The following is a 14329-nucleotide window of genomic DNA, read 5'->3' as shown; positions in this document are numbered from 1 at the left end:
AGGTGACCCAGAAGGACCCCACTGCTGAGAGATAGAGAGATAAAGATAAGAAAGCCCAACTGGAGTTCCCCAAAACACACCTGAACAAGCCAAAATCCTTCTGAGAGAATGTCCTGTGGACAGATGAGACCAAATTAGAGCTTTTTGGTGAAGCACATCATCTCTATGTTTACAGACAACAAAATGAAGTCTTCATAGAAAAGAAAACCTTCCCTAGAGTCAAACATGGAGGAGATTTAGTGATGTTTTGGGGTTGCTGTGTTGCCTCTGGCACTGGGTGCCTTGAATGTGTGCATGGCATCATGAAATCAGGAGATTACCAAGGCATTTTGGAGCGCAATGTTCAACCCAGTGTCAGAAAGCTGGGTGTCCGTCGAAGGTGATGGGTCTTGCAGCAGGACAATGACCCCAAACACACTTCAAAAAGCATCCAGGAAAGGTTCAAGACAAAACACTGGAATGTTCTGAAGTTGCCAGCAATGAATCCAGATCTAAAGCTCATTGAACAACTGTGGGAAGATCTGAAAGCCACAGTTGAGAGAAGGCACCCTTCAAATCGGGGAGAACTGGAGCAGTTTGCACAAGAAGAGTGGGACAAACTTCCAGTAGAGAGGTGTAAGAAGCTCATTCATGGTTATAGGAAGCACTTGACTTAAGTTATTTTGTCGAAAGGCTGTGTGTGCTACCAAATATTTAGTCTTGGGTGTCAATAATTTTGTCAATGCCATTTCTTTTTATTTCCTGATTTTAAAGGATAGATGAAGTTCTGAATAAAAAACAAAGGTTCTGAAACATTAACAGTGAAATAAAGAATTGTGGAGCCAAAATACTTTTATCAATTTCAACTTATTTTTCGAGAAAATTGTGAGTTATTTGAAAAAAGTGCAAGGGTGCCAATATTTTTGGCCACGACAGTAAACTTTTGTATGTACGCACGCACACTCAATAAGACATGAACAGAGTCTATCCAGAAAAAATCTCTCCAGAAATCCAAACAGAGCACGATATAACCTTGAGGTATGCACACTGGACTTTGAGTTGGTTAGCCTGGCTTTGAATTCCGACCCAGCTGTAAACTGTCATTATGGTGTCTCACAGGTAGAGCGAGGCATCGATTTGTGTGCCATCCATCGGATGGACGTGAAGCTGGGTGTCATATCTGCTGGCATTAGACGATGGACATTAAAAAAATATCCCAGATAGAGTCATATGTGAAGAGTAGGCGAGTTATCAGGGGCATCCTGAACAAATGGCAATTTCTTTCCCAAATCACCCTCAGTATAACATAGTGCCTAGCCAACCAGTTCGTGAAAGACTTGAGCCAAAAATGTTCCCGGCATACCCCAGAAGGTGGGAAATAATTGGGCCATTAAAGGTCGTCGTTGCTGTAGCAGTCTTAGTCGTAGGAGTAGTAGTAGTAGTAGTCGCAGCATTGGTGGTGGTGGTGGTGGTGCAAGGGCAGTTAATTGCACAAGAGGCTCGACGATATAGTTGCACAAAATGATGGAACAATGAACGATTCTGATTGAAATGATTTAATTAGCCTGAAACTGGAATTCATTCATCAAATGTGAACAACATATTTTAGACATGCAGAGAACCCAGGTTCAAATCCGATATGTCATCTGTTTGTCCACTGTCTACAAAAGTCCTTGTAATTTATATCAAAGTAAACTGATGTCAACTAATGTCTTTGTCCTGAATGTGTAAAATGTGTCCTAGTTCCTCCAAGAGCCTTTTTTGAAGCTGTACAAGTCATGAATAACATGATCAATGTGTCCACCATTTTACAACCGACTGTAAAATAACTCCTCACTAATTTAGTTACACAACGGCACAACTTTCACTCACTTCCATAAGAGTCCAAGATCGAGGCTCATGGAAGAGCAACAATGTTACCGCACTACGGGTTACGAACTTGGAGCTTAGCAGAGGCTTATTTTGCATATCAAATGCTTAGTGTGTGTGTGTGTGTGTGTGTGTGTGTGTGTGTGTGTGTGTGTGTGTGTGTGTGTGTGTGTGTGTGTGTGTGTGTGTGTGTGTGAGATTATACTGCGACTCTGGGCCTGTGCCACAGTTTGCTCGCTTGTTGAGCCTCCTTCTCCTCCTCTGTGTGCCTAAGTAGCATCCTGAGGGCAGGATTGTGCTGCTGATGCATTGCCCATTACTAGTACACTGTTACTCATTATGCAGACCTCAGAAGGATGACAGACCGAGTTAACCCTACCTGGTGTTAATTCAACAGTCCGACAGAGGCTTGAACTCAAGATCAGAGGATCTTCATCCAGCCACCTAAACGTTAAGCCAACACCAGGCTTGCTTGTTGAGCCGAACTTTTATCATCAAAATATGACGTCTTTCCTTCATGAGCAGATGAGCGTCAAATTGGGTAACTCCATTTAAATGCCATTTTACCCCACACGCCAAGGTTCATTGTCTGTTGTGCTGTTTGAGAGGAAGGCAATTGTTTTCGTCTGTGTTCTTGTCTGGCAGTCAAACAAGATTAAAAATCATTCCAAACAGGAAACTGACTGTTTTTTTGTGGATGTTATAAAGGACACAAATAACAGGCATGAAAAAGGCATGTCTGTCTGTTTACAGATGTCATTCTCAGATCGAGGAACTACTTAATTTAAATTGGATTATATATTTTGAACACGAAAGAACATGAATCGGGACATGAATGGGAACACAAACTTGCAGTTTAACAGTACTTTGGCTGTGAATTTGGCAAATTGTACAGAATTTCATCCCATGTGTGCGTGTGCACTCACGGTAAAGCAATTGCTTCAGTCTGTGTGCCTGCCTGGCAGGCAAACAAAATTGAAAATCATTCCAAAGAGGAAACTTACTGTTTTTAGGGACATCATAAAGGACACAAACAACAGACACAAATCACTAATTTAATGTGTAAATAAGGTGGTGTAGAAGAGGGTGCATCAACGGTGGTAAACTTCCGAATTTTTTTTTTCTACAACCTCGAGAAAGAATCTCGACACAGGAGGAGGCACTTTGACCCATTGCCTGCACATCAATCAACACCTAACCAATTTGTATAAAAACAAGAAATCTGCAAAATGTTTTTTTTTGGGGGGGGGGTGTTTGTTTTCCTTTTGTAGTTTATTTTGTATTTTTTTTGTTTTACTTTTGTAGTCTTTTTTTTCTTTCTGGGGTGGGCAAAGGTAGTTCTCATGTGAGAAACACACAAATCAGCCACACACCACCCCTTGACAAGATCCCCACCAACACTCCGTACACATGCACACAATCACCCATCAATGCTCAAGCTACCTAAAAGTCCCGCCAACATCCCTATAACCCTCTATCTCCATAACTTCCAGGTACCTATCCAATTCTAATTTAAACTTATTTTCTGTTTCTGCAGCCACTACCTTTTCCAGGGAGAGCATTCCATGCATTCACGACTCTGAGTAAAAGACCCCTGAATTACTACTGTCTTAACTCCCAGACGAAAGCCCCTGGTGCTATCACTGTCTACTCTACTGAATAATGAATCTACACTTATTTTATCTCTACCCTTCATTATGTTAAACATCTCCATCATATCACCTCGTAACCTCCTTTCTCGTGTATAAAGCCCCGTCTTCTTCAGCCGCTCCTAATAGCTGAGTCGAGCTCAGCCCGGAACCTTCAAAAGTTGTATTTTTATATTTCGATGTAATTATGTACTTGATCACTGTGGATTGAATCTTTTGGTATCCACAGATGTATTTCTTTGGTTTTCCATGGAACAAAATTTTAAAAAGCTTTAAAAATTTCTAAATCTTAGCTTATTCCACACAGAAATCCTAAAATGGCCTGGACATTGTTATTGGCACCTTTTAGAAGTCATTAGGAATGATTTCATTTCAAGCAGGTGATTGTCCTTGACTTTGGAATTGAACTCACCTATGGTGAGTTGCAGGTGCCTGCAATATAAAAAAATCACTCATTCAACCAGTGTGAATCGAGAAAAGGAGTCATTCTGCTGTTTTGTTGTTTTTTGTGGAACACAAATCTTTTTGAAACTTCCAACAACCTCGAGTGTATAACAGGACTTCCACAAAATATTACACCATCTCGACGAATCAAATGTGTCACCTGTGCTCTGTGTTTGGGGACTATCGAGGTTCCGACAAAATCCCGGCTCGTATCAAGAAATAAAGTTGAAAATACCATTCCCTTGTCCTTTTTTCGCAAGACTGCATGGAGTAAGGTGCTCCATGAACTTTACTTGTTATTCTGATTCCTGCATTTACTTGTCTTGCTCTAATGGTGATATTTAACCCCCGCCGGGTGTGACCCTCCCCATTGGCAGGCAAACCACAAGCCCAACCACATCACGTTGAAGGAATGAACCTGAAAGTCTGTTTGAAATCCGAGACTCTTCTGCTGTTCGACTCGAGTTGCCTGTTGTGTTCCTTGTGATTTGACTCCAGCGTTGCTGGATGAAGACTCGAAATGACTTGAAGGCGAGGTTGCCGGTTCGGCTGGAATGTGGTTTGAAGGAGGTTGCTTTTAGCCACTCTGACACAGCAAATAGATGGGAAACAAACTTTTTTTTTTTTTTTTTGTAAAGATGTGTTGGCAAGTGATCCACGTGACTGGGTATCGGACTGTTGAGAGTTTGTCCCATCTTACCCTGCTGGGACTCAGGAGTCAACTTTATCTCGTTGTCCCATTCGTCCTTTGCTCGTTTTCCGCATGACCCAAGTTCAAGTTCAAACCATTCTCAAACAAACAAGACCCAGTCTCAGACCATTCGGTCCACCAAGTAGAATGTGAGGGTTGAGAAGTGCCAAAAAAAAAACCCAGATGAGACCTCAATTTCAGCACACTGCAACCCTTCAGGTGAATCCACAACCTGATGCTCAAAACGCTCCTTTTTCTATCTCCCATTAACCTCACTCTGTAGTTTATTGTGGAAAAGCTTTTTTTTCCGCGAGATCATTTTCCCACTTCACACATACTGGAACTGGTACTCATTTCGCCGACCTCAGAGGGATGACAGGCTGAGTTAACCTCCTGGTGTATGTTAATTCAGCGGCCGACGGGGTTTGAACTCAGGACCCTCGGATCCCAAGCCACCACCCCAACCACTGAGCCAACAACAGGCTAATAAAGGGTCGGTAAGAATCCAGAGGTTTTCTGAGTGTGGTTTGGGGAAGAAAGAAAAAAAAAACTCTTTACGAAAACAAGCGCAGGTATCGAATCGACCTGGATTCATGTCATTTAATCCGGGATAACTTTTGCACCACTTCCATAAAAATTCGAAGGTTTTTTTTGTTTTGTTTTGTTGAACACGGAGTTTTCAAGTGGAACCCCCCTCCTGGAAAAGGAAAACAAAACGGGGCATGATCCCTGGCAGCACAGTCCCCGCAGGGCCGCCAGGGGGCAGGTTGCGGGCGCGCTCCGTGCTGCTCGCACGTTTCCGAATCCCGAACCACGTGCTCGTTTCCACGAGCTCCGTCGAGCCGAGACGCGGGCCGGGCCCGGCAGCACGTGGGGTTGTTGTGAGTTTTTTTTTTCGGTCTTCAATGGACGGATTCGAACCGGCGCACACGGGGTGTCGCTTTTTACGTTCGGATTACAAAATGATAATAAATTTTTTTTTTAAAAAGCAACGTCTGATCATGTGCTCGTTTCCAATTACTGATTTATTCATTATCGAAAACGAGTGTCGAATGGGTTTGTAATTAAGCAGAGCGAGGCGACGGTGCGCGCTAATTTTTTACACTTATTAATTTACCGTGCGGGGAACGAACTAGGCGTCTCCACCTGGGGGTGTTACCCCCCCCCTCCCCACTCTGACATTAGGGTGATAATTGCACCAACGTCGGAAGCGCTCTCCTTCCGCGAATGGTGGTGCTCAGACGATGATAACAACGAGGAATGATACGAGTTTAGTTTGTTCAAGCTTTGTGGTGTTTTTTGTTTTAACTTCGTTATTGATGTAATGGGTTACAGATCGTGACGTGTCCGTTTTAATCACCAGGTAACTAACCACCCTGAGCGGGACAGCACGCGATCACTACACCGTGCGAGACACGAGCACGTTGTACATTCTGAGGTGCGGTTCCCTGTTATGTGTCATCCACCACCACCGCAACCCCACCACCACCACCATGTGATATCCATCGGCTGTTCGCGTCGCGACGTGACACCCATCACCCCGTCTCCACCTCCTCCGCCGCCTCAGCTTCCCCTCCCCCTATTCTTTCCTCAGCTTCCCCTCCCCCCTATTCTTTTCCTCAGCCTGCAACGCGCCACCTTGGTCGCAGCGCGCGCTCGTGCCCGCGCTGTCACTCGCGAATCGAACGCAGGAAGCCCCGCCTACAGGGCGTGGTTAACTGGCAAGGCGGTCGGACGGACCAATGGGAGAGACGTGACGCGACGCCTGGCCGCTCGAATAAACGTTGCTCCGCGGAAAGGAGGGGACTGATCGAGGCTGCCGGAGGGAGGGATGGTGGGGGGGGGTTTATTTATTTTTTAAGCGCTGAGGCTCGGTTTGCTGCCTGAGCGGCGCGGGGCTGTTAAAGCCGAGCTGCTGCCGCTTCTGCTGCTGCTGCTGGTGCGGCGGCAGCGGGGCAGGGCCGCGCTCAAATCGAATGCACTGAGCGCTGCAGGAAGGACAAAGGAGGACATCATGCCGAGCTCGCTGTTCGCCGATATGGAGGGAAACATTAACCCGGACGCGCTCGACGACCAGCGGGCGCTCCAGCTCGCTCTGGACCAGCTGTCGCTGCTCGGTCTCGACCAGGAGGATGGCGGTGCTTCCTTCCTGGCGGGAGAACCGGGCCCGGACGGCGGGGGCTGCCTCTACCCTGGGGACGCCGGGGGTCCCGATGGAAGTTGCCTCTTCCCGAGCGAAGCTCCTGCCTCGGCGAAGCGCAGCGTCAACATGACGGAGTGCGTGCCGGTCCCGAGCTCGGAGCACGTCGCGGAGATCGTCGGAAGGCAAGGTATTGCTTTGACACCACGGTCGGTCGGGCCGTCCGGCACGCGTACAGGAAACTGAGACCTGCTGTGTCGGTTTTGCACCTTCAGTGCAGTGAAAAATGAGGGACCACTGAAGAGTGCTTCGGACGCGCTAACCCTTTGTTTCTTGTCCTTCCCACGCCTCTCCCCCCCCCCCCACCCACCTCCCCAACCCTACCCCCTCATCTCTATTCTTCTTCCCCAGGCTGTAAGATCAAAGCCCTGCGAGCCAAAACCAACACTTACATCAAGACCCCCGTGCGAGGAGAGGAGCCGGTGTTCGTGGTGACCGGGCGGCGCGAGGACGTAGCCCTCGCCAAGCGTGAGATCCTGTCGGCCGCCGAGCATTTCTCGCTGATCCGCGCGTCCCGCACCAAGCCGGGTGGAGTCTCCGCGGGCTCTGGCGTGCCCCCACCTCCTAACCTTCCTGGACAGACGACCATCCAGGTGCGGGTGCCCTACCGTGTGGTCGGCCTTGTGGTGGGACCCAAAGGCGCGACGATCAAGCGCATTCAGCAGGCCACCCACACCTACATCGTGACACCGAGCCGAGACAAGGAGCCCGTGTTTGAGGTCACCGGGATGCCTGAGAACGTGGACCGTGCGCGCGAGGAGATCGAGGCGCATATTGCGCTGCGCACGGGTTGTGGTGCGCTCGAGCTCAGTGAGAAGAATGATTTTCACTCCAATGGAACCGACGTTGGCTTTGACATGGGGGCGCTGGGAAGTCTGTGGATCCGGCCCGCGGGCGGGCCCCGCAAAGCGGCTGCAACGTTTGCCAGCTACCGGCACGATAGTGGTAGTTCTCTTGGCAGCGGATCTTCCAGCGACTCGTTCTTCGCTGGCGGGAAGCTTTCAGACTTCAGTCCTATCAGTCCTTTCCCGGCAGCTGTTCCGGGTGGTGGCAATGCCGGTGGCAGTGGCAGTGGCAGTGGCGGTGGTGGTGGTGGTGGTGGCAGCGGAAATGGTGGTGGGTTTGTATTTGAACCGAGTGCCCCTGGACTGTCTGCCGATGACCGAGATTTGGGTTTTGAATCGCCTGGCTTTGAGGCTGCACCGGGTTTCGATCCCGCCCCAGCACCGCCTGCGGTGATGTGGTCTCAACTGGGAGAACGCAGCACGATCAATGGGGGTGGTGGTGGACATGTGAGCATAGCTAATGGAGCTGGCACCGGATTCATGTCGTCCCGTCGTAGCTACAGCCTGAGCGCCGGCAGCAGCAATGCCAGACTATCACCAACGTTGTCTGACAGCGGTCCGGCGTCCGCAGAGCACCCCTTAGCGCGGCGTGCCCGTAGTGACCCCATGGGCATCCCGGGATACGGATCCAGTTCCGCTTCTACATCTCCCGGCGGTTCCACTGGCTCTGCCGGCGGCTCATCTCGTCCCAGCTCCTCTCGCGATTGTCTCCTTTGCTTAGAGAGTGAGGTTATCGCGGCTCTAGTGCCATGTGGTCACAACCTCTTCTGCATGGAGTGTGCCAAACGCATCTGTCAGAAAGCTGAACCCACGTGTCCCGTATGCAAGACCGCAGTCACTCAGGCAATCCGCATTTACTCTTAGTGCAGCCGTGCCTCCCTCTTCTTCTCTGACTCATCCTCAAAGCCTAAGCGCTGTTAGTTCCTCTAGATTTGTCTGTCCCGTTTCTTCCCATCATTTTCCTACTTGCTTCTTAACCCACCCCCATCCCTGACCCTAATGCTTCCAAATCGACCCACTCCCTGACGCCTAAATCTCTTCTTAAACCACCCTCCCCCCACTCTGATCCCGAAAGTTTATTAAACCCCCCCCCAAACCCCATTCTAACACCTAAAGCTTCTTAACCCCCTCCCCCCACTCCGACCCATAAAGCTTCCCTACTTAGACTCCTGGAAAACGTCATATGTTTCGGGTGAGTTAGCAGAGCAACTAGAGAATTGTGGAGGGGGAAGGGGGGGGGGAGTTTATCCACGCCACTCGTCAAAACTAGAGTTTGAAGTTGTATTTGAGTAGGAGCGTTAGTTTGTGGTTTTCAAAGCTCAGACTGTTCTCTAGAACGTAGACTCGCGAATCGGAATTTTTTTTCCTTTTGCGTGTACTGTTCGTACAAAGCTTTACGATGTTTCTTGTATAGGCACAATGTTATAACTATTATTGATCAACCGCAGTCTGCATCAATATTATAGTTTTCAAATATTTTATTCCTTTGACTTGAAAGATTATATTTCATGCAGGATGTTTACAGTTGTTCATTTGTTTTTTATTTAATATGTCAGCAATGTTCACAGCTGGGCTTTTATTTTATTTTAATTTCTTGTTTTTTTTTGTTGTGGGTGGGGGGTTAATTATTTCTTTTGTTCCAAATGGATTTTTTTTTTTGTTTCAAATGTTTTTACTTCTTCGTTTTTTGTTCCAAATGTTCCAAAATGGATTTTACTTTGTATTACACTGGCTAGCATTTGTGGTTTTATTTTATTATTTTTTTTTATATATATATGTAGACAACTTGACAGTATTTCCTTTCTTTTTTAGGTTAGGAATTTATATTATATTTTGACATACTATTTTTTGATTATTGATTTGAGAATTTAAACCCAGCATATATTTTGGAGTAAGAAATGTTTATTCTATATAAAAGTGAAAGCCAATAAAAGTTTAAGACGACCAGGTTAGTTGTGCTTTAAACCTATTTGTACGAATAGGGTTTGGTTGCACCGGTATAGTTTTATTGTTTTATTACTCAGTTTTTGTATATGTAGCTTGAATTGGGCAGAAATAGTTTTAAAACTGGAATATTTTATCACAAAAGGTCCTTTTAACCTCACTTGGAAATTACTAATGTTATATTTGAAATAAATGTTGTACTAAGAGTTTTATTTTTCTGATGAAATAAAGTTCAACCAACAGTGCTGTGCTTAGCTTCTCTTCTCCAGGTTCATTGTGGGTGAGAGGGTGACGTGTTAAGGTTGAAGGTCTTCGACGGTTCATCGGCACTGACTGGTGTAATGTGATTTGAGATGCATCGAGTCGTTTGTTTGTTTGTTTGTTTATTTTAAAACCAAAGCTGTGTGCTGTGCTGTCTCGGAAACCTGCAAAGCAGCTTATGTAGCCAAGGCAATGTTAATGGAGAATTCTGGGCCTAAGTGATGCATATAGTTCAGCATTTGAGGACTCTGCTGTTCTAATATTGGAGGGGGGGGGTATTTTTTATTTTGGCATGGATCACCGGTGGCTTTGCAGGAAGTCTGGACCCGGCTGCGCTAAAACCGCAAACCACGCTTTGAGTGTGGCAGCAGCTGATAAAATGCTTCCCTACAAGTTTGGCTGCAGTTTTGCCTTTCATGCAGCTTTAATTGAGCAAATGGCTCGAGCAACCGTCCAGGCGCAGGGCTTTTGATGCCAGGGATTTGAGTGGGTGAAATTATTGCTGCTTTCCAACAAACCCCAAGCTTTAATGGGATGTTCTACTTGCACTGTTTGCTCGTTTTATTACATCTCATCACCCCATTTCCATAAGAATGTGAAGAACTCCATTGCATAATGCAAATCTTATCGTGCTGTTTGTATGCTAGTGGGGTTTGGGGGGGGGGGGGAGGTGAGCATGTTTTGCCAGGAAGTAACAGGTACTTTGTTGAGATACAGTAGTTTTGTCAATTGTTTTTATTTTCATTTTATTTTCATTGTTTGTATTCACACCTTTAACATGGGAGCTGTGGTTGGTGGTGGGTGGGTGCTGTTTTAATTTCAATTATCTCTATGAGGTCCATAGGTCTTGTTACCTTATCAAAATTTCTGCATTTATAATGATGTATTGCTGTTTTATTATACACAACATGAATACACCTCATAAGACGATATTAGCTGGCAGGACTAGCAGGATGTAATTTTTGAACCATTCTGTGTTCGAATTGCCATCATTTTGTACAAATCTGACGTGAAGTATAATTGAAACCAAACTTCAGTTAGATTACCCTTGTAGTGTACATAGCACTCATAGCTTCAAATGTGGATTTATTGAAGCCTGTTGCATACATATGTATGGTATATTTTATGAGTACTTGCAGGGCATCCGTAACATTAACTCCATTATTTTCTGTTTCTTAATAATACAAGCTGTCTTTGTTTAAAGTTCAACCATTTGCAGCTCAAAGCTATCAGACACCGTAAGTCATGGTGGTGGATTCTGTGAACCAATGACTAAATCCATGGAGGCATCGCCCCCTTGCTAAACGTGCCTGTGTGGTGGGGTGAGGGAAGGGGGTGATAATGGGAACGCAAGTACAGTGCTGCTTCAAGTGCCTGCCAACAGTAAGAAGAGTGGTACGTCACGTGCCGAGTTAGTTGCGGCTCGGTGGACCCTCCAGTGGATCATTTCCTTGAACCGTATGTCCTTTCCAGGCTCGCTGACCCATTTTGTTTTTCAATGTGCCATTGTGTGTGCAATATCTTTAATTATGGAATTTGGAGTTTTTCTGCATTTTTATTTATTTATTTTTATTTTTGTGCCTACGCAGATAAACGGTTCATACGGTATTGTATTTAATGTCAGAGTTGAAGGCCTCTTACATGTGCTAACCCTAACGCCTTGACTTTCCCTATCCAGCAGAGCATTCCGCACGTGATGTTGAGGATGCTGTGTGTGGTAGGACGTGCTTGCTGGCAGACGCAGGGTGGTTTGAAATGTGTGGTTTACGCACTGCTTTATGTACTCGTGGTTGTATGGCAGCTTAGCTGCTGGGGTAGCTATCATTTCTTGAAGCGCAACTGTGTCGCTGATGCAGTGTCCCTCTACCAGTATACACACTGGAACTGGTACTCATTTGGCCGACCTCGGAAGGATGACAGGCTGAGTCAACCCCCTGGTGTATTAATTCAGTGGCCGCCGGGGCTTGAACTCAGGACCCTAGGATCCCAAGCCGCCACCCTAACAACTGAGCCAACACCAGGCTTATGTACTGACTTCACTTAACTGGGATCAATTTGGAATGTGGGCTATCCTCCTGGCGGTATCCTCTAGTTCAGGCTTTGATTGCTGATCCCGAGCTGTGGTGGAGATTGATATCATCCCTCCTTTGTTTCGTGAATATTGCGATTCTGTTTGAGGCGGTACGTGCCATCACATGCTGAAGGAAGGATGGTACCTTTTTAATCTTGAACACCTTGTATTCAATTTGACTGTTGCAGACAGGGTCGTGCTTTATGAAGCAGTTTTTCTGCTAAGACGTCGAAGTATCTATTTATTACGTACACACGTGTCCCCGTTCTCCATTGAATGCATGACGTATGTCCTAGTCCAAACTCCTGACGATGTACGTTTGCATGCATACCATGCTCCCAGATCAAGTTCGGTTCTTGAAATTTTTATCAAACAAAGTACACGTACATTTAAAATGCAAAAACATTTTTGTAGTTGGATATGGTCTCCATTTTAAAATAAATTGCACAAAAAAAACTTTCATGATTGTACAAGTTTGACACCACTCATGCCTACATGTGTTCCCCTCAGCCTCCCTCCCTTATAAATTCCATAGTTATTAAAACTAATTTATAAAATTAAAGTATAAGTTCATGCACACAACTTAAATAATACATGATTTCCCCCTTTCCTATAATCAACCTGTTTGCCTATGTAATATGTGGACGGACATAGTTTTCTCCGCTAAGCTTGACCTCGGTAAAGACCTGTTGTAACAAAGAATAAACGAGAAGGCATTTTTTAGATCAAAATTAACATTGCATGATGCATCTTGCAGAGCCATGAACTTAACCAGATGTACTGTATATTAATTTGGTCCCAATCCTGTCCAAATAGGGAAAGAGTTCTCTGCAGCATCAATGGACTTCGATAAGGGATCATCATGACCCTCAGTTTTAAAAACTACTCTTTGTTGGTACTTGGTGAGGAAACAAGTAGTTTTATAAACTCGGATCAAAATAACTTGCTGCTAAGTTGCCATTCTATGCTACTTCAGGTGAACAGTTTGCCTGTTTGACGTTCTCACTTGGCACCCCAGGTTCAAATCCCAGTGAATTGTTTGTTTTTGTTTACTGATCTTGTCATTTTACTTGATGTAAATGTTCATTGCTATTTCCTAACGTCTTTCTCTCCCCCCCTCCAAGTTATGTACAAGCCCTTTTGTCCAAGATAATTTGGACAGGTAAAACAAATGGCTTGATGTCCTTTTGTAGTCACGTTTCTGTGTGTGTAGGGACTGGCTCACATTTGTGATGAGTGTGTGTGCATTTGCAAGGAGAGGAAGACGCAGATCGTGTTATCGTCCGTTTCAGGAATTTATATTCCTCTTTGCTAATAAAATGGATGTAAAGCATTCCCCTGTGGCCAACGATGCAGGACACTCTCTGGATGGGACACCCTATAAGCTGTACCGACCATTGGCTAACTGGATTGTCATTAAGAAGATAAAATGGAGACAGCTTTTTTTTTAGTTATTCAATAATATCTGCCTTGGATGCGTTCCAGAAAAAATTTAAAAATGCATCGCACCTGCTGGTGATGTCAACCTTGCACCCAGTTCTTCCTTCTACCCCCCCCTTCCCCACCCCAAATTTCCCTTACCAGCAGAGTACCCACACTTCAGGTGATCTTGTTCCAAGCATGCAGCACGTTCTGACGCATGCCTTTATTTGGGCGGTGTATAGGCAACTTGCAGCTCTGTGTAGGCAAAAAAAACCATACCGACTGCTTATAATTCAAAACATTTCACGGCAAAGGAAAATATGGGGCCAGGAATACTGCCCTGAAAAAGGTGGAGACTTGTAATGCATCCCACCCCACCTGAAGGTGGCGCTACACTATACACATTTACATAGAGAATTTGCGTTGTCCCCCTCCCCACAAGACCACCAGCAGAGATAAAAACACCCCTATACCTTATTTGGGGTCATGCTGATTCTACATAGCAAGTCTGGATGTAATCAGCCCACAACTGTAGGAGCAGCACGACAAGCACACACTGGTCCATGAATTATAACAATGATACTCGCGAATCTCCTCCATCACCACCCACCCCCCCCCGAAACTTTAACCCTATTCCCAAGAATTTATTTATTTTTCTACTGATGTCCATCTAAAATGACCCCTCCCCCTCCTATACCCACTCATACCAACTGTGGACCTTGAAGACATTTATTTAATCTACCTGTTTGGTGTTTTTTAACTGCATGAGTGTCATATCTCATTCCTGCGGCAGGTAGCTCTGTTTATCTCACCCGGTCTTAATTCCGAGGCCATGAACCCATTTTCTCGCCATAATAAACACATTTCTACCTGAGCCAGGTATTATACATTCCTTCACACCTGAGAGGTGCGCATCAAGAAAAGGTAACTCCAACCTCCGCGTTCATGATTTAT

General features: G+C 45.6%; 1 protein-coding gene across 1 annotated transcript; it reads left to right on the top strand.

The window, feature by feature from the left end:
- The first annotated feature begins 6425 nt into the window (after positions 1-6425).
- LOC147015353 (RNA-binding protein MEX3B-like) lies at positions 6426-9866 on the top strand. The gene is made up of 2 exons (XM_085850026.1): positions 6426-6962; positions 7184-9866. Exons 1-2 carry the CDS (start codon positions 6647-6649, stop codon positions 8539-8541), a joined length of 1674 nt encoding a protein of 557 aa, XP_085706152.1. The 5' UTR covers positions 6426-6646; the 3' UTR covers positions 8542-9866.
- Positions 9867-14329: the final 4463 nt, after the last annotated feature.

The sequence above is a fragment of the Eptatretus burgeri genome, chromosome 12 (assembly GCF_056783735.1).
Source record: "Eptatretus burgeri isolate ZD-2024b chromosome 12, Ebu_testis_v1, whole genome shotgun sequence".
NCBI lineage: Eukaryota > Metazoa > Chordata > Myxini > Myxiniformes > Myxinidae > Eptatretus > Eptatretus burgeri.
Note: the sequence above shows the minus strand (reverse complement) of the source record. Positions and strands in the feature narration are given on the sequence as shown.

Bases quoted from the DNA above. Each gene is read 5' to 3' on its own strand.
- LOC147015353 (XM_085850026.1), top strand. From the start codon at position 6,647: ATGCCGAGCTCGCTGTTCGCCGATATGGAGGGAAACATTAACCCGGAC. The intron at 6,963-7,183 runs GTATTGCTTTGA...CTTCTTCCCCAG, and splicing joins GGAGATCGTCGGAAGGCAAG to GCTGTAAGATCAAAGCCCTG.